Here is a 20,002-nt window from a genome sequence, read left to right on the forward strand (position 1 = left end):
AGTGTCTAGGCTTAGGGGAGATGCTAGGGAAAAAAAGAAGTCTCTAGATCTGAAAAGTTCTACCCTGCCCCCCAGAACTTTGAATGGCTGTTTCCTTCTCATTATTTAGTTCTTAACTGAAATGTCAGCTTTTCAGAGGGGCCTTCCCAGACCCCAGCTAGAGTAATCCCCTAGACCCCTCACTGCCTAATCACTCTTGGCCAAAACACACTTTTTAATTTCCTCGTGATACACCATCTGAAATTATTTATTTATTCCTTGTTTATTGTCTCTCTCCCTGATAAGCTTGCCCGCTGGTGTCTGCACTGAACAGCAGGGATCTTGTCTATCTTGCTTATGCTGCAGAGCCTGACGTTTAATGGGCACATGATGGCTTCGAGCTGAACTGCCACCGTCCAGCCCTATGCCTCTGCCACCTCCGAGCTCCCCTACAGCCACAGGCACAGTTTTCCACCCCAAGTTCCTGGCATTTTCCCTTTTCGCGAGTTTTAGCTCTCTTTTATGTTCCTGCAGAAACTTCCTTTGTTTTTTGTGAGCCTAGCAGGGCCATACAAATTATAGTGTATACAGGATCGAGTTGTTTTGTAGCAGGAGACTCTCAGAGTGTCTGTTCTGACACATCTGTGATCATTTTTTCACCTTTGCACAAAGCAGTTCCCAAATACCAAGCATCAGGCTTTGGGCTCTGATGCCCCAGCTGCCTTCCTCATCCTATCCTGACTCTCATCCTGTGCTTCTTTCCATCTCAGCTGAATGACCTTGACTGCCATGGAGGTCAAAATTCTTGCCTGGGTCCTCATCCTTTCCTTCCTAGCACTTGACACAGCAGCAATTATACAGTTATCTCTGTCTTCATTTTCTTGATGTCTGACTTTCTCCAAAAACTGTAAACTCCACGAGTGCAGGACCTTGTCTGTTGTCTCTGCTACTCTATCTCCAGTATCTAGCACGTGGCTCAGCACATGGTGGGCACTCAGTAAACATTCATTAATAAATGAAGCACCAGGAAAAGGGGCAGATTTTCATCTCAGATTCATGTAACTGGCAGCACAGCAGGAGCTGTGAAAGAACCAGGGCATTGAAAGTTTTCACTAACTTCCCACTTTGCCTGGAAGCCTGGCAGAGTAGGGGCACAGAGATTTCCTGGACAGACATACCGAATATCGAACAACAGCAAGTGACACGTTTATGACGCCAGCCCTAAACAACACGTTGTTGATGCTCCAACTCAGCCGCGGCTGGACATACACGGCCACCAAGTCCAGAGTTCCTGGCACCAAATCAGATCTCACCAGGAGGATCTCACCTGTAGTTGGCTGTCTTCCTGAGAGGTGATGTTGCCAGAACCATTACAAACTTTTTTTCCTACCCGAGAACGTACATGTTTTCCCATTTGATTTGCAAAAAGGCTGGTAACAAGCTACAGCCTGGAGGAGAGTCCATGCCACTAGGGGACCCATTGTCTTCGTTCCTGCCCCACCTTTGATTCTTTTCCTGCATTGCCCCTCTCTGCCTGGTGTTCATCAAGTCCTGGTTACCAGATAGCGCCCCCTTTTGTCTACACCTCATCTTGCAGTTCCTCATTGTCGTGCCATGGTCTTTGGGAGGGTGATCCAGAGGCTTCATCTCCAGGAAGAGAGGACGGAGTCCACACGGCTCTTCTCACCACACTGTTCTCCACCTCATCATCTTGAAATACTCTTTGTTCCTGATTATCATGTGTGACCTTCTGTGCTACTCAGGCTTTCCTGTTTCAGGCACAGTTCCAACTTTCTGAATCCACCTGCTGGCATATGTTAGGAGTCTCTATTTTTTGGTACTAGAATCTAAACCAAATTGGCTTCAGTAGGAAAGAAATGCATCACTTGTACGGTTTTGTCTACACATAACAGAACACCCGATGAAAAGCGGTGTAAGCAGTGAGGACATTTATGACTTCCCGGAACAAGACGTCCAGAGGAAGGGCAGTTGCATCACTGGTTCAGCAGCTTGGTTATGTCAACAAGGACGTGGACTCTTGCTGCTTGTGAAGTTAATTTGTTAATTTCTTCTCACATGGTCACAGGATGGCTGCCACATTTTGAGAAACACATGTGGACGTGATACTTTTGGCTAAATAGGAACATTTCCTCTTGGTGTTTATTTTTATTGTGGAGAAGACATTTTTGAGAAGACCTTCCATAGGTTTCTCCTTAGTCCCATTGGTCAAGATCGGGCCACATTCCATCACAGGTACCAAGGAAGTTCGGAGGAAAGATGAATATCTGGTTTTTATTTTTTTTGGCTTCTATGGTGGAAAATGAGCTCCGACAGTAAAGAAGAAGAGATGGGGAAACAGAAACAGAAAATGTTTCCCAGTGTGCATTACAGTTAGGTCGGGCCATGTGACCAGACCTAACCAATAGACTGCAAGCAACAGTGACGTGCCATTTCTGGTTGAGGCAATGAAGCCAATGCTTACTTCAAGACTTCTAGTTTCACAAGAAAAATTATACCTATTTGGTTAAGGCACTACAGTGGGGTTTCTATTATTTTTAGCTGAACAGACGCTGATACACCATTTACCCACCAACCTGGTTATTGTCCTTTTGTCCTCACCCCTACCTCACATCCATCCCGATCTTCCTTGGCCGTGTTCTTCGCAGAGACTGATCTATGGACTACATCACACAGGTTCTCTTGCCCTGTGGCTTCATGTTGGCATCAGCCAATGGGAGGTAAGCACAGGGGAGATGTTGAGAGAGAGAGATCAGGGTATTTCAGCTCCCACTTCCTCTTTTCCTAGCACTTTCTCTTTTCCTGGCATAGCTGCATCCCTCTGGGACCAGAGCTCCTGTCTGATGGACCCTTCTTCGTGGCTTTAGCCCTCATGGGGCTCTGCTAACACTGCTTCTTCCTCTGACCTGCCAGGCCCAGAAGTGGTAATGACTTCCCAGTGTCACTCATCCTGGGTGCCTGTATAAGTTTCCTAGGGCTACTATAACAAATTACCACAAACCTGGTCTCCAATTTGTCTATTTTTTCCTTGGTTGCTTGAGCTTTTGTTGTCATATCTAAGAAACCATCACCTAATCCAAGGTCACAAAGGTTTACTCCTATTTTGCCTCTAAGAGTTTCATAGTATTAGCTCTTACATTTAGGTCTGAGCCAATTTGAGTTAATTTGTGTGTATAGTGCAAGGGGCAATCCAATTTCATTATTTTGCATATGGGTATCCAACTGTCCCACCACCATTTGTTGCCAAGACTATTCTTTCCTCTTTGAGTTGTCTTGGCACCTTTTTAGAAAATCAATTGACCATAGATGTATGGGTTTATTTCTGACTTTTAATTCTATTCCATTGATCTTTATGTCCGTCCTTATGACAGTGTCACAGTCTTAATTACTATAGCTTTGTAATAAGTTTTGGAATTAAGTGTGAGTCCTTCCAACTTTGTCTCCTTTTTCAAGGTTGTTTTGTCTATTCTGGGTCCCTTGCATTTCCACATGAATTTTAGGATCAGTTTCATATCTGTCTCCTGGTGAGACCCTGGAAGGCAAAGACAAGTCTCTCAGCCGTCTTTGTAACCTGCTTGGTTTGCTGAGTGTCTGGCCTATTAATACACATCAAAAGCTTGTTGAATTCAATGCAATGTTCCAGGGATTTTTGTCTGGAGTGTGGAACAAATTTCCACCTGGAAGAATGCTAAGTATTTGTTTCAGTTCCAACGCACTGAGCTGCAAGTAGCAACTACAAAACAGTTAACGGCGGCCTAAACCACAGGATATTTGTGGCTTACTTAACAAGGAGTCTGGAGGTAGGCAGACTCCAAGTCACTCAGCAATTCAGCCATGTCCATCCTTCCTTACAGTGTCCCCAGTATTCTGGTCTTTTCTCATGCTTGTCATGTCATCAGTAGTAGACGGTTGTCATCGTGCAGGCTCCATTTCCTCATGCCAGCATCACAAAGAAGAGTGAGGATGGGGGTAAAGGCTTTCTTCTCCGGAGGCTTTGTGTGTCATCCAAATGGGAAGCTCCCGCTCACGTCACTGTCCAGAACTGGATCGAGTCCTATCCCTGGCCCAGTCATTGGGGAAGGGGGATGAGATTACCATGATTCATTTAGGCCAATCATGCTTCATCCAATGAAGCAGGTGCCAGCGCATACCTTTCCTGAAATCCAGGTGAAGCAGGTGTGAGGTGAGACATATGTGTTGGGCAGCAATGAATAGTGCTTACTCAAGCTGACTATACCTGATTCACAAAATGGTATTTTTGTAGGCTCATGTAGTAACTCAACTTATAATGTTGTTCCTTTGAGAAAGTGTGTTCTCAACACCGAAGAGAACACTTGAGAATTGCAATACATGGAATGAAATTCCAAAATACATGCAATGAAATTCATCCATTTATCTTTAAAACTATAGGAATATAATTTCATCGTTCTTAGACCCATTTGAAGGTATTTTAGAATCTTTTAGTTTGAGGACCGATTATGAACATAAACTGTCAAGGTGTAGATATTTAAAAGCGATGGTTAACAGAGTTTACTATGAGAAAACCAAAAAAACTTGTGAACTTTTTGTTTGCTCATTAGTTCTTCTGTCCTCAAAAAGAGTGGGATTGCCAGCTGTTTATAAACCCCATCTGGTCCCCCCAAGGATGGCTCAAGGAACTAAGTTCACAGATAGTGGCAGAATCGCCTCTCTTATCTCCAGGTCCACCGCTCATCCTGCTTAACTGCAGGAGCCTCGATCAACAAACATGGGCTGCGTGCCCATGACCTGGAAATAAATGTCCCAGGTATTTCTGTCTGGCGCTTGGAATGAATTTTCACCTGGAAGAATGCTAAGTATTTGTTTCAAGGCTGTGGCTGTGTCCTGGAGAGCCAAAGAGACCCTTTCCCAGTCTGTTGGGGCCGGCACGCGGGACCAGACAACCAAGATCCTAAGCACATTCCAGTGTGGAGTAAGTGGGATCTCAGTGTATCAAACATCAGGGGCGCGAAAGGTCAGCGGCCTGCGTTGCGCCCGGTGCCGGCCCGGCGGCGCTCTAACCACTGCGCCCCCGATCTCGTCCCCGCCGTCGGCCTCCAGCCACAGGCGTCGCTGTGCTCTCGCGCCGGCCCGGGAGCCGCGTTCCGCAGGGAGCAAGCGCTCGCGCAGAGCAGGGGTTTCAGTTTCTGGCGCGAACTTCCGCCGTTGCGAAGTTGCAGGGCGGCTTGGCGCGATGTCTGGGGACGGCAGCGGCCGCCGGTCCGAGGGCCGGGGCCGGGGCCGCGACCCGCACCGGGATCGCACCTGCTCCCGCTCCCGATCGCGCTCCCCGCTGTCGCCCGTGTCCCGCCGCGGCGCCGCGCCCGAGCGCAGGGAGGCCCCGGAGCGCCCGAGCTTGGAGGAGACGGAGCCGTCGGATTCCGGGGACGAGATGATGGACCCGGCGAGCTTGGAGGCGGAGACCGACCATGGCCTGTGCCGCCAGATCCGCCATCAGTACCGGGCGCTCATCAACTCGGTCCAACGTAAGGCGGGGCGGCGCGGGCGCGGGCGCGGGGCGGCGCGGGCGCTGGGCGGCGCGGGCGGCGGCCGGGGCCAGCCCTGCGCCGCCTGGCCGCGCCTCGATTGGCTTGCGAGGCGCTCGCATATCCGTCGTGCGGATATCGCTGCACGACCTTGGCCGGGGCGCGCAGGTCCCAGAGGAGCAGGACGGCACCGCCGGAGGCCAGGCGCGGGCGGGCGCTCGTGCGAGCCCAGGTGGTCGAGAAGGGGGAGAGACGGCACGCGGAGCCTGGGCTCCTTCTCTTGCATCCAGCGGTTCCCAGCGAGCGCTCGCCCGCCCGCGGCAGCGTCGCCCGTGAACTGTCAGAAATTCAAATTCCCGGACCGCACTCCAGACCTATCCAGTCTGAAACTCTAGGTGGCCCAGGGGATCCTGTGGCTTGCAGAGTTTGAGAACCACTGTTAGCAGCGCTCCTCAGAGGCTGCAGAAGGAGTGGAGCCTTTGGGTGAAGTTTAGGGGGAGCCAAGTGGGTCCCCTTTTAAAGTTCATTCTGCTAAAGGGGTACAGTCCTTCTCTCGCCTGGCCGTTTTGGTTAAAGAGATAAAACTGTTGGAAGTAATTCCCCCGGGGAGCAGGGGGCGGGGCTTGGCTGTGTTGCTGCAGCTGGTCACTTTGTCAGCCATTTGTCAGCGAATGATGAGCACGCTTCCCAAAGCTTGTATTTTTTTAAATAGAAAACCGGGAGGATATATTGAATGCCAGCGACAAGTTAACAGAGGTCCTTGAAGAGGCCAACACCCTGTTTAATGGAGGTAATTCATTATTTTATGTATGGAAGCTTTGTGTTATCATATGTTTTAGGATAATTTTCATTAGTTCTACATAAGCGAATTATCGACATCAGACAACTCCCACATTTATAATAGTGCGTAACTAGTTTTGGAATCTTTTTCACTGTAGCACTACTTCTACTTTTATTGTGCACTTACCATTCCCTAAGCATATAGTAAGGACTTTACATGAAATTTGGGGAGGTGGGGGGCTGTGTCTGACAAAGCCCCCCAGGTGGTTCTGTTGCTTGTTCAAATTTGAGAACTTTCTGTGTATTATCTTTCTACTGTATTGACTGCTGTATCCCCAGAATGCATTGGTTGAATGGATGAATTAAAAAGAAAGGACTGAGCTGGACCTTGACGTCCTGTTTCTTTCCCTGTCCTCCCGACCTCCCCTCCCTCAGCTCCTTCCTCTTGGTCCACCTGTAACCCAGTAGGGGTAGCCATGTCTACAGGTGGCCCTGTTGGTCTCTGATGGGGGGAGGGGTGTGAGAAAGAGAGAGAGAAATCTCAGCACTGAACTCTAGACCTGTGTTGCAGAAGGAGGAGGCGCTAACAAATAATCTTGGTTTGAATGAAAAGCAGCAGCAGTGTTAGTGGTAAGAGCAGTCTGTCTGTCTGAAGACAGAGGACAGGTCAGAGAGGCCCCTGATGTGGGCACTGGGTCACAGAGCCCTAGGATGAGTCCCCAGACCACTTTTCCCTCCTAAGTCCATTGGGAGCGGAAAGGGAGGGTGCAGGCAGACGCGGGTGAAGAAGCCGGCAGAGCCGGCCGCTGCCCGGACACCACGATTCCTCATGTTCTTTGAAGACCAGAATGTTTATTTCTGGTCATTCGCTAGTGTGGCTGATGTTTAAATGTCACCCACTTGCACATTTTCTATCTGTACGCTTTCAAATCTGTGTCTCTCTTGCTGTGACTGCCGCCTCCTTACCATCCCCCATCTTGGTCTACTTACCATCCCCCATCTTGGTCTACCAGTTCACCTAATTTCCGCAAACCTTCCGGAAGCCAGCCTTTCCTTTTCACCCTGTGAAATCCCTCCTCCACCCTCTAGGCTTTTCTTCTCTCCCAAGCCTAGACCCCCCCAGGCTGGCTCCTCAAGGTTACTCTTGACCCCTTCACCCCCTTATTATTATTATTCACCCAGCTTAAGAGTTGTCGATCAACAGATCGTTTCCCCCTCAGCCATTTCCACTGTGCTGGCTGGGTCACCTCTTTAAGGCAAAATTATTTACAACTGACTTGGGAGGTGGTCAGCCAGCACAGAACTCTGCATCCCCCGTAGACGTGGATCTGATGTTCTCAGTTTTAACTCTTTAGAGGCTTGGATCCATCCGTGAGAGATCTGCACTTTCCTCAGTGTGCGCTGTGACAGTGATGTGCTGGGGGGTCTAGAGCAGCCCAGGAACCCGCCCCTCTAGCTTCTGCCTCTGCCTCGTTCTCTCACTCATTGTCACTTTCGCAGTAATTCTCCTAAATTAAAACTGAGGAAAGGGACTTCGCTGGTGGCAAAGTGGTTAAAAATCCGCCTGCCAATGCAGGCGACATGGGTTCGAGCCCTGGTCCGGGAAGGTCCCACATGCTGCGGAGCAACTAAGCCCGTGCGCCACAACTACTGAGCCTGCGTTCTAAAGCCCGCGAGCCACAACTACTGAGCCCCTGTTCCACAACTACTGAAGCCTGTGCACCTAGAGCCCGCGCTCTGCAACAAGAGAAGCCACCGCAATGAGAAGCCCGCACACCACAACGAAGAGTAGCCCCTGGTCGCCACAACTAGAGAAAGCCCGCGCTCAGCAGCGAAGACCCAATGCAGCCAATAAATAAATAAATATTTTAAAAAATTGTGATAATGTTAAAAAAAAAAATGAAAATGATGTATAAATACAAAGCCTGGAGTCAGTAAGTTCACCAGCCTGAGGAATGTTCGGGAAATAGTAATTCAAACGAAATGGCCTTGGGGAGTGAGCCAAGCAAAGGTATTTGTGTATTTGTCTCTTCTTGGGTGTCTTTTCCATTTGCCTTTGCCGGTGTTCCTGGAGCGCTTTTTACACACTGCCTGTTCCCTTCGGAGTCTGATTAAACCCATTCCTCTCAGCCCTGCTGTTTCCCCCAGTGGACCCTTCCCTCACCTCCCCAAACTTCCTCCTCGGTTTCCCTGCCCCATTCCCTTCTTCTGTCCTATTTAAATCTTTTTCTGCCTATAGCTTATCTTAAATCCCATGCCCTCTGTCAAACGTCTTGGGATCGTCCATCCTCAGCGGTCACGGCCCTGCTGCCTGTAGACTGTTCATTTGGTGGTGCTCGTGCTGCCAGGTAGAGGCTGCATCTTCCGCTGCCGGCCCCGCACCTAATTTCACCTGAGGCTCCTTGACCACTTACCTGTTGCTGGTTGGCAAACCACCACGCCCAGCACGGTGCCTTACACATAGCAGGCATTCAGTTTGACTTACATCATCAGCGCGGTGTTAACAGTGGCTGGGATGGATTGCTGGAGTCAAAGGGAAAAGCCGGTGTTGGAGATGATGGAGGTTTTGTTAAGCTGGGGTTGTTACGAGATTGCGGTTCAGTTCCCGGGAGTAGGAAAAGTGCAGAGGGAGCTGGCTTTTAGGAAGACTGGTTGGCTTTGATTTCAGGTTTTGGTGAGCTGGGCAGGGGAACCAGTTTTTAGACGGACATGAATGATGTTTGAGATTTTTTTGGTCCTGTGGGAAATGCGGAGTAAGTGTAGTTGGACGTTTTGGGAAAATACCTGTGGATAATGTGTATGTTGTAATGTGTGTGTTTTCCTTCTTTTTTGAATAGTGTCCCGAGCAAGAGAAGCAGTCCTAGACGCCCACTTTCTTGTTTTGGCTTCAGATTTGGGCAAAGAGAAGGCAAAGCAGCTGCGTTCTGATCTGAACTCGTTTGATATGTTAAGATATGTCGAAACCCTAGTAAGTTCAAAGCTACAGAATCTTAATAAAAAATGCTTCATCTGTCACATATTGTATAATTATCTACTTTGCTTATATCCATATGCAAATGGTTTTCACTTCATTTTTCCTGTTTTGGGCCTCAGATTCCTCCAAAGAGATCTTACCAAATTAAACAGATGACAGTCGAGCTCTGTGGTGGAATCTAGGTTGGCAGCTCAGAGCAGTTTGAAAATCTCCTAGCCTTCTAAGACTCTGGGCGCTATGTTTATTTCAAATGGCCATGTTTTTCCTCACTCAGCTGTCAGTTCATAAGTGTTCCAGCTTATTCTCAGTGACCTAGGACGTTTGTCCCAGGCTGGGCAAAAGCCCACACTGCAGGTGGCAGAGTTCAGCTGGAGATGACAGGTCTGGTGGAGGGGCCATGTTTTGATTTGTCTTTGAGAATATTTCAGAACCATCCGAATATGATCGGGGTTCTGCTTTTGGTTTTTTTTGTTGTTGTTGTTTTGTTCACCTGTCTTTGCCTCTTAATACGTTTGAATGGCTGTTACCTGAAATTTGGAAACTTTTCCTTGATGGATTTACCAAAAAAAAGCACAAGGAGACTAACTTTGTACCTTACTCTGTTGTCCTTTTTTCCTTGGTTCTACTTTGAGCCAACCTGTATCCTAGCATTTCTGCTAGGACATTGATTTTCTGACCAAATGTGTGTTAAAAGGTTATTAAAATGATTTAGTACCATGAGACCTGACCAGATAAAGTATTTTGTAAAGGTATGAGGCAGACGAGGTTTTCGTTGTTTCTAAAACCTTAGATTTTTTTAAAATTTAAATTTACTCTACTTAAATTTTAAACCTTAAAATTTTCTTTTTCAACAACTTTTAAATTTTGACGTATCATGCATTTTGGAAAATGCACACTAATGTATAGCTCAATAAATAAAGTTAACTATGTATTGGGTAATCTTTTTAAAAATTACTTTTATTTATCAGGGTGAGCTTTGTACTTTAAATAACATATCAAAATAAATTCCAGAAGTCTTAAAGCAGTCCATATAAAACCTGAAATTAATAGCTGTCTAGTCTCTGGGAAGGGAAGATCTTTTCAAGTATGACACTAAATAAAAAGACTATAAAGAAAAGATTGGTAGATTGGACCAGACAGAAATTGAAATGTGTTCCTCCAAGCGTGCGGCGGTGGGACAGGGCGGCAGGAGGATGGGGTGGAGCTGACCACGCCTCTCTGATCGGGTTCTGGCAGTCTCCTTTCTTCAAAGTTTAACTGCCTTTAACGGGTGAAGCTCTCTGAGGGTTTTTGATTACTGTTTATATATGATACTACCATTTTAATTTGATAATCTCTAGGCATTTCATAATTTTATAGTGTAATAAAAGTGTACTTTCATAAAAGCAAATTTAATGCAATACACTTTCTGTAAGATAGCTTCAGGTAGCAGAATTATTAGACTTCCGCCAACTCTTCCCAGGAAGGCGGTTTTAAGATGAACGATTCTCTCCCTGACGCTAGGCCCCTGCTCTCTGGAAATGCTGAGATACGAGCTGAATAGAGGTCTCCAGGAGGTTGGCTGAAAAACGAAAATCCAAAGCCAGCTAAACTTCCCTGTTCTGTCTCAGACCTTTTGCTTGGGGATGTCATGTCATATTTTTATGCTAATTCAGCTTTGCTAATACTTTAAAAGTGAACTACGGGTGATCGGAAATTCCCAGTGGGCTTAGTTCTGGTCCGTCTGCCCCTCAGCCTGCAGGGGGCCAGAGCAAGGTTTCTCAGGCTGGGCACGAAGGACATTTTGGGCTGGCTGAGTCTTTGTTGTGGGGGCCTGTTGTAGGATACTGAGAGCATCCTGGCTTCTGCCCACCAGCTGCCAGTAACGCTGCGCTCTCCGCCTCCCCCCAACCCAGTTGTGACAGCCAAAAATGTCTCCAGACATGAAGCCAAAAGACCCCTGCAGGGGCACGGGGGGTACAGAATCACTCTGGTGAGAACCATTGGTCTGGATCATCTCGCTTTCTTACCAAAAGGTTCTGAGTACATTGAGGAATATTTTCTGCCACAAAGAAGGTACCTTTGAAAATAGGAATTTATAATAAGAAATTTAGCCAACGTGTTAGGACAGCAAAAACAGACTTTGCCTCTGGCCTGTTGTTTAGTGATAGAGACGACTGGGTACGGTGAATGATTGCTTGTGGCTTAACTGGGGTTTTTGTTTCCCTTCGTTTTTGTAGCTGACACATATGGGTGTAAATCCGCTAGAAGCTGAAGAACTCATCCGTGATGAAGATAGTTCTGATTTTGAATTCATAGTCTATGACTCCTGGAAAATATCAGGCAGAACAGCAGAAAACACCTTTAATAAAACCCATACATTCCACTTTCTGTAAGATTATTTTAAAAATCCGACACACCAGCCATTTGTAAACCTTAAATTGTTTTTTATTGTAGGGGCAAAAATTCTTTGGTATTGTGGAGGTGACGATCATGATGACGTTGTTTGGAGACTTTCTAAACTTTGATTTAAAAGCCCATAAAATCTTGATGTGGATGGACCCTCATCCTGCTTAATTTAAGGAGGAAAGGCCGTGGGCTGGTACCTCCTTACCAGGGCGCCCTGCTGGCTCCTTAGCTTTCTCTCTTTTATTTTCTTTTTTATATTTATTTATTTACTTACTTATTTGGCTGTGCCGGGTCTTAGTTGCTCCTCTGCTTTCTGGCGTGGCAGACTTTGGGTCTGTGGCATAATGTCTGGCTTTGTTTTATCATCTTTAAAGTCCTTATCAGGTAGGAGGATGATACCTCCTATGAAAGATGTCTTAAAATTCTACCAGTATATGTAAAGTGCCATTTATTATATATAGTTTCCTGTTAGATGATCTCTGACTTATGTCTGAAGACTGCTTGAGTCACTATCATATAAACTGCCTAGTTCAGTTTTTGGATACAACTCTAATCTTGAAAAGCTTTTCTTTATACTCAGATGGAATTGGCTTCTGTCTTAATTTCCCAGCTCAGTCCTATGGAGAAGCTAAGACCAGCTCTTGCTGGTTCTTCTGTGAGACAGCCCTTAAATACATAGTAGATAACTGCTCTGGGGTAAGCACCCAGGTGGGTTCTTCCTTAAGTGGATAGCTCCAGGGCATCTGTCTCTTCTGATTACCCTTCTAAACCTTCTGAGATTGGTAGTGTCTGTTAGAAGGCTTTGGAGATGCAGATGTGGTCCGTCTGGGGCGTGGGGCCCGGCATCTGTTTTTAACAAGACTTCCCTTAACTCAAGTGCCCAGAACCGCTGTATATTACAGCAAAAAGGTCAAGCTTCCTTACTATAGGAAAAGTCCAAGTCTTTTTTGTTGCTGAGTTCTAGGCTGTGTCATAAATCCTAGGATCTAAAGATAGCCTTTTGTTGTGTGACTTAACCTTTATCTCATGATGTAGCTCGACTTGCAGCCGCAATGATTTATGTATGGCTTTGCAGCCTTGCACTTGCTGTTTGTTCCCTTGGCCTGCAGTGTCCTTTCCCCTTTTTTTTTTCCATCTGGTAAGGTTTACTTCTCCCACAGGCACCAGCTTGGAAGCCTCCAGTGACTTCTCTAGACAGAGGTATCAGTGTAGGATCAGTTTTCCCAACCAGACCCCTCCCGTGTCTGGGTAGATCTCTCTGTCCAAATGCTCTCATAGCACTTGAGTAACACTTCACTACAGCACCACAGGATCTACCATATTATGTGGAAATGGATCTTTGTGCGTGAATATTTATCTGTCCATCTCTACTGTATACTTTGATTTCCTCAAGTGTAGGGACCACATGGGTCTAAATTCTCTGGGCCTTGGTTTCTGCATGGTACCTCTGTAGGGCTTTTTTGGAAGGTGGAGGGAATCCAAATGGGAAAGGAATCCCTTGGCCTCTGCCTGACCTGTTATCTCCTAAGACAGGTGTGTTCTGGATTCCCAGGCTGTGGGCCTCTGCCCTGGCACCCCCAGACCAAAAGGCTTTTAAATTTTAACCCCAGTGGAGCTGTTCGTTCCTTTCCCCTGATCTCTGAAGTTGGCTTTGTGAAACAGACAACAGGCTAGCTGGGAGGACCACAGGCATATTCACCGGCTTACTGTTCAGAGTAAAATACGAACGTGTTGAGGAGGTATCTGGGATTGAGGCGAGCTCCTAAGAATTCTTTTAGACACACAGAGGGAGCAGAAAGGTGTTACAAACCTGACACAAGAGTCTTGGTCTGATGTCACTCATACATCACTGATGCCTGGTTGCGAATTTGACTATGCCATGGGAACTGCTTTCAGTTAGTGAAATTAGTTTGTTTTAAAAAGAAACAAAAGGGCTTCCCTGGTGGTGTGGTGATTGAGAGTCCGCCTGCCGATGCAGGGGACACGGGTTCGTGCCCCGGTCCGGGAAGATCCCACATGCCGCGGAGCGGCTGGGCCCGTGAGCCATGGCCGCTGAGCCTGTGCGTCCAGAGCCTGTGCTCCGCAACGGGAGAGGCCACAGCAGTGAGAGGCCAGTGTACCGCAAAAAACAAAAACAAAAAACCCCCCAAAAAAAGACATGAGAGCATATTTTTCATTAGGTTGGGTTCAATACAAGGAGAGTGCCCTGTTCCAAAGCCACGAACCGAGCGTTCCAGAAAAGTTCGGATGATAGAAGAGCAGCAGGCAATGCCTGACGAGGTTTGTTTCTTCACATGTTGCTTTTTAATGCACCTAATTTCAAATAGCCATGAATACGATATACATGTACTTTGGCCATCTTTTCTAAGCTTTAGGGTCTGGAGTCAGGTTCTGTCACTTAAAAGTAATCATTTAATGTTTGAATCATTTTTGACATGTTTAAGCCTTTAAACATTTTATTGGATTGACCCCTTGTCTTAGTTTTAACTCATTTCTATAGTTTGGATTCGTTCTCCCAAACCAGGGTTTCTTAACCTCAGCGCTGTCAGCATTTGGGCTGGATAATTCTTGGTTGTGAGAGGCTGTCCTGTGCATTACAGGATGTTTAGCAGCATCCTTGGCCTCTTCCCACTAGATGTTAATAGCATCCTCTCACTCCCCCTGCCCCACCCCAAGTATGACAACCAAATGTTAGCAAATGGCCCATCAGTGGGGTGGGGGAGGGGTGGTGCACAGTCACTCCCGGTTGAGAACCACTGTTCTAAAGTGTCCCTTTTGTATTTTGCTATTTTATGTTCAACCTGAAAATGGTTGATTTGGTAATGCTACTCTTCTATTAGAAAATTAATATGAAAATGTTACTAAAACCAGAAAAATCTTTTTTAACTATTAGTTGTAAGATGGGGATAAAAACTGCTAGCAATCCCAGATAAAAGATATTTAGAGGAGTTTGGCCATGTAAGAGAGCAGAAAAGGTTAACAGGCAGACAAATAGGTCAGTCTGCTTGATAACGACTTTATATTTTCAGTTAAAAAGAATGGAAGAATCTCATCAAGAAGCAACAGAAAAAGAAGTAGAAAGAATCTTGGGATTGTTGCAAACATATTTTCAAAAAGATCGTAAGTATGATACCAAGCTCAAAAGGGAGCAACTTGTATTTATCAGGCCTGTGTCACTTTCAGTGAGAAGTTATTTTTATTCAAAAGGCATATATGTAATGTTTGAATCATTTTGATTCTTTCTTGACGTACGTCTTTAATGAGGCTTCTCCTCTCTAGAAATTCCATGAGAACATTGGTGTAGTAAATTCTCATTTTTATCTTTAGAAGGTGGGATATTTTTTCTGTTACAAAATAATACATGCCATAGAAGTGAGAAAAGTAAAAAGTCAAGTACCTATTCTACCTGTCCTCACTCCCTAGAGGTTGCCACTCATAAAATGTGATGTGTATATTTTCAGATTTTCTTATGTTTATGTCATAATAAATATGCAACTAAGTAGGGATTTTTTTTGTCGGTTTTTTGCTTTTTTCAAAGCTAATCATAATATACACATTATTCTGCAATATGACTTCTCCATGTGGACATTTTCCCATATCAATACATAAGATCCCGCTTATTCTTTTCAGTGATTCCCACTGGGTGGCTGTATCGTAAATATATTTAACAAACCCTCTATTAGTGGGCAAGTTCTTTATAACATTTTACTCTTGTGTAAACTGCTGGAGTGAAAAATCTTGGCACATAACTTTGCGCACATGTGCTAATATTTCTGTAGGACAGCTTACAGATTTTTAACAGGTACACAAGATTGCCCTCCAGCAGGGTTGTATTGATTTCCATCCCACAACAGGATGAATGCCCATTTCCTTCCTCTGGCTGACACTAGAGAGTATTGGTCTTAATTGATAAGCAAAAACAACTTTTCCTGTACTGAAGCATTTTTTCCTCTTTTGTCTGTAGCTGATACTCCGATGTCCTTCTTTGACTTTGTGGTTGATCCACATTCTTTTGCCCGAACAGTGGAAAACATCTTTCATGTTTCTTTTATTATAAGGGTAAGATTTAAAATTATTTCTCTAATTGTTTTTATATGCTTTTAAAAGGGTAAATAATAACAGGTATAGATGGCAGCTGGCAAAGGAATTTGTACTAACCAATAAGTGTTTTAGACCCATTGTAGCAAAACATTGACAAGTCATAGGCAGAAGGAACTAGCTAAAAACTTACATGCTTGCTTTTACATTATAGAAATTTTTTAGAGAAAGAATTGGCAAAATTTGAATACGGAACTTATAGATTAGATAACTGTATGATGTAAATGTTAAATTTCCCAAACTTGGTAGTTGTCATGTTATGTACGAGAATATTCTTGTTTTCAAGAAACATACACTGAAGTCTTAGGGAAAAGGAACAGATTGTCCATCACTCATAAAAATTAATATATAGAGAGAGAAAGCAATAATGTAAATATGGCAAAAGTCAAACAATTGGTGACTCTGGGTAAAGGATATCTGGGAGGTCTTTACAGTAGTCTTGTAACTCTTAAGTTTGAAGTAATTTCAAAATAGATGGTTTAGGAAAAAAATAAAAGTACTCAGAAATGTACTTTGAGAATTTGCTCTAGGCTGTCTTTAGTCTTCTGTCAGGTTGCATTCCTGCACTTGTAAGATGAGTTTGATTTTCATCTTACGCAAAAATCTTGTATTGACCAAAGTATTTTTCCAGAAATGATAACAAAGGCATATTTTGTCAATGGTAAATGGTAGAATTATGCATTATAAAATGTGGATATTCAGGAGTTCCCTGGCTATCCAGTGGTTAGGACTCCACACTCTCACTGCTGAGGGGCCCGGGTTCAGTCCCTGGTGGGGGAACTAAGATCCCACAAGCCAAGTGGCACAGACAAAAAATAATAATAAAAATAAAAAGTGGAATATTCAAAAAGTATGAATCAGTCAAAGAGTCAAGATGGTTACAGTTTTATTTAAGAGCTCCTCGGGATGCGGTTGTAAAAGAGCTGATTAGAACCTGAGGGATACCCCGTGTCGAGAAAGACGTTAGAGGAGGCTTGTCCATATAAACTCCTCATTGTTACGGTACACTTTGATTGTCTAAGGTTTAGAATTTTCTAATTGAGTAATTTTTTCATCCAATGGTTATAGGTTTTGAATCTAAATTTTAGTCTTCTCCTAAAATCACATTTGTGTTTTAGGATGGGTTTGCAAGAATAAGACTTGACCAAGACCGACTGCCAATAATAGGTAAATGATTCTATGTTCAGAAAAATTAGTTTTAGAGAAAGTGTACTTGTTACTAGAGTTTGTGAAATGTATTTTATTAAATGTAGACTAGTTTTTATTTTAGGTAACAAACTTTACAATGCTGTGTCTTCTTCAACTAACTGAAAATGTTGAAAACTGAATCATAGTTTAAAACCTATGGATTCATCTGTGTCATTGATTGAACATCTATTGCTGTGAAGACAAACAAGAAATTATACAATTTCCCTTAAATTTTAATTTAGAAAGCTTGTAATTGCAGTTATTTTTGTAGTTTCCTTCTTTCTATTTTAACCCTAATGCCAGCAGCTCGAATCTTTAATTCTTTGTTGAATGATTCACACTGTCCATTACTCTTTGCCTTCTAAGGTCTCCTGTAGAGAATGAAGTTCTTTCATTGCACTTATGTCTTCCTTTAAAAGTTCTTAATTTCATGTTGGACCCACTAGGCCTTAGCTCTGTGGTTGGTTCATAGATATGCAGAGTTTTTCAAATGATTGGAATGTGTTATTCTACCACATTTTTTTCTGAATGGAAGCAAACGGAACTACTTGCTATTGTAATAACACAGCACAGTAATGCATGAAATCCTAATAAATATGTAATATTCTAAGTATCTTGTCGATACAGGTTTCATTCCTATTATTCATTGGTTTCTGTTCAGATTACCTCTTCTGACTTGATAACTTTTGAAAACTTTGTCTTTCAAACAGAGCCTGTTAATATTAACGAAGAAAGTGGAGGAATTGACCAAAACACTCAAATTAGGAATCAGGGAATTATAGCTTTGAGTTACCGTGACTGGGAGGTAATGCTCTGCATGTTGCCTTGGGCAGTTCGTCGTCAAGAATTCCTTTGCTGTAAACCCAGTGCCCAAATGTTCTTTGTTCTCTGCCAGGAGATTGTGAAGACCTTTGAGATCTCAGAGCCTATGATTACTTCAAGTCAAAGCCGGCAGAGGCTAAGCGCTTGACACCAGCTGAAGGTAACATTTCCTATGGGAAGCTGCACGTATTTATTAGTTTTTTTTCACATTCTGGTGAAATTTGGATTTTGCTTCCCTCTAGTGCCCCATTTTTAGAACTGTGTGTAACTGCTGAAAAATGCAGAACAGGACCTAGAGGTTGCAAGTTCCCTTCTTTGGATTGATTACTTTGGTGTTGTTAAGACTTGCCGTTGAAAGAGACAGAGCAGGGGTTGTTCTTGGTTTGGCTTTTTTTACGCCCAAACAAATGGATAAAGTAGATAAGTGGAATATTGAATCCTCCCATCAGTTTTGTTCATTGTCCCATTAGGTTCGCTTACTTTATAGGTACGAAGTAGAAAAGGAGGATTAAGACGGAATTACCTTGGAATGATGTTGGTAATGGGCATTTCTGAAATTTGAGTTATGCTTTTGAAGTAATTCTTCATCTTTATGGAGAACATTGCTGGGAGGAAATCTTAGTAATGATCTGTACTGCACACAGCTGTGGATGGGAATCGGAAGACTGGATTCTGTTGGCTCTGCCCCTTTAAAATGTTGGGCAGGTCAATCCAGCTTTGTTTTTTCCTTCTCTATAAATCTATCTATAAAATGGGGGGATTCTGAATTAGATAATTGCTAAGACTTTTTTTTGTAGCTCAAATTTTCTATGATTTGGAGAATTAAAATTAGCTTTTTAGTACTTAATGTAAACTTTTTTTTTTAAGGAAAAATAGCTTTCTTTTTAAAAGAAATCAAATGTCTACTGAAACTATACATGAAACAGCATCTTTCACTTAAGCCCTCAGCTTGATTATGTATGCTCTTTATTATATTCCAACGAGATTTTGGAATTCAATTTCAAAGACAATAACATTTATTATTAGATATTGAAGAGAGCTACTGACTTTGAGGAAAAAAGTTCAGTAACTGTTTACCTACCCTAAGATACTCATCCCCACAATATACTGGGGATTATTTGAGCATTTAAAAATTTAACAAAATATTTATCTTTTCATTGCATCCATCAATACGTTAAATTCTCTGCTACAATCCAAGTAAAATGATGGTGACCAGTGTTTTCTGATACTGTCCATGATGGACAGAGTAAAATCACAGCATACAGAGTAGCCAGGAATTTATACTGTAAACGTTATCTGGGTCCAAACATCTTGCGACAATTCGTGTAAACTCTTAACATGTGCTTCAATTAATTGAGCTTCTTTTGTTCCAAGATAATTGAAGGAAAGGGGAGAATTCATGTAAGATATATAATGTGTGTTTACTTGGGCCCTCCTCACTGAGGAGGGGCTGGTTGTTAGATTTCTTGTATGCATCTTGAATGAACTTTTATCATTTATAAACTGTTAACCAGCTATTTTCCCCCTTTTTTTAGGACTCAAGTGGATAGCGAAGTCCAAAAAGGAAAGCAGCGTATTGTATTGTACATACTGTATGATTAAACATTTTTAAAGACAGATTGTTTTTAGTAAAGTGTAGCTTTTGATAGTTAATGGGTCGTCTTTGATTAAAGGAGGTTCACTGCCATATTCACAAATAATTGTAGTTATTCTTTATTTTCTGTCCTTGGGAAGAGTTTCTCCTTTCTCCAGTCCTGTCCCATTAGAGGTTTTAGTTAGGTTGTTAATGGCCTAAGGATCATTATGGTTCTTCGTGCATCTTTTTAGCTGTAAAGTTAGCTAGTCAAGTCAACAAATATTACGTGGCACCATATGAAATTGTTGGGTTTTTTAAGTAAAATACAGTCAAATGTCAGCAATTTGATAGGATTCAGCCTGTGATTTACACACAAGAAACGACTCAGTCCTCTTTCAAGCCACGCCAGACCGCTTTGGATCCATCTTACCAGCAGTCCTCGCTTTGAACTTGAGGGCTGCTGACTGCGCAGAGAAAACCCGAACGACAGGGTGGAGAGACGCTGCTCCCGTGGGTGCAGGGCCTTCAAGTCTGTCCTTGATGTTCTCTGCGTCCTAGTTGCTTCCTTTTCCCATTCCCACACTTCTATATCCATCCTTTCTCACTCTTTCCCTCTGGTGTCAGAGGTAGAGGTGTCTCTTCTGTGGAGGCTCTGGATCTCTGCATCCTGGGATC

General features: G+C 43.8%; 1 protein-coding gene across 1 annotated transcript; it reads left to right on the forward strand.

The window, feature by feature from the left end:
- Positions 1–5,142: 5,142 nt before the first annotated feature.
- NSMCE4A (NSE4 homolog A, SMC5-SMC6 complex component) lies at positions 5,143–19,451 on the forward strand. Its single transcript, XM_004325209.4, has 11 exons — positions 5,143–5,501; positions 6,214–6,291; positions 9,119–9,249; positions 11,475–11,626; positions 13,824–13,923; positions 14,673–14,763; positions 15,608–15,702; positions 16,860–16,908; positions 17,640–17,734; positions 17,825–17,911; positions 19,287–19,451. The coding sequence occupies exons 1-10, from the start codon at positions 5,210–5,212 to the stop codon at positions 17,897–17,899; spliced, it is 1,158 nt and encodes a 385-aa protein (XP_004325257.1). The 5' UTR covers positions 5,143–5,209; the 3' UTR covers positions 17,900–17,911; positions 19,287–19,451.
- Positions 19,452–20,002: the final 551 nt, after the last annotated feature.

This window comes from Tursiops truncatus, chromosome 16, assembly GCF_011762595.2.
Source record: "Tursiops truncatus isolate mTurTru1 chromosome 16, mTurTru1.mat.Y, whole genome shotgun sequence".
Classification (NCBI taxonomy): Eukaryota; Metazoa; Chordata; class Mammalia; order Artiodactyla; family Delphinidae; genus Tursiops; species Tursiops truncatus.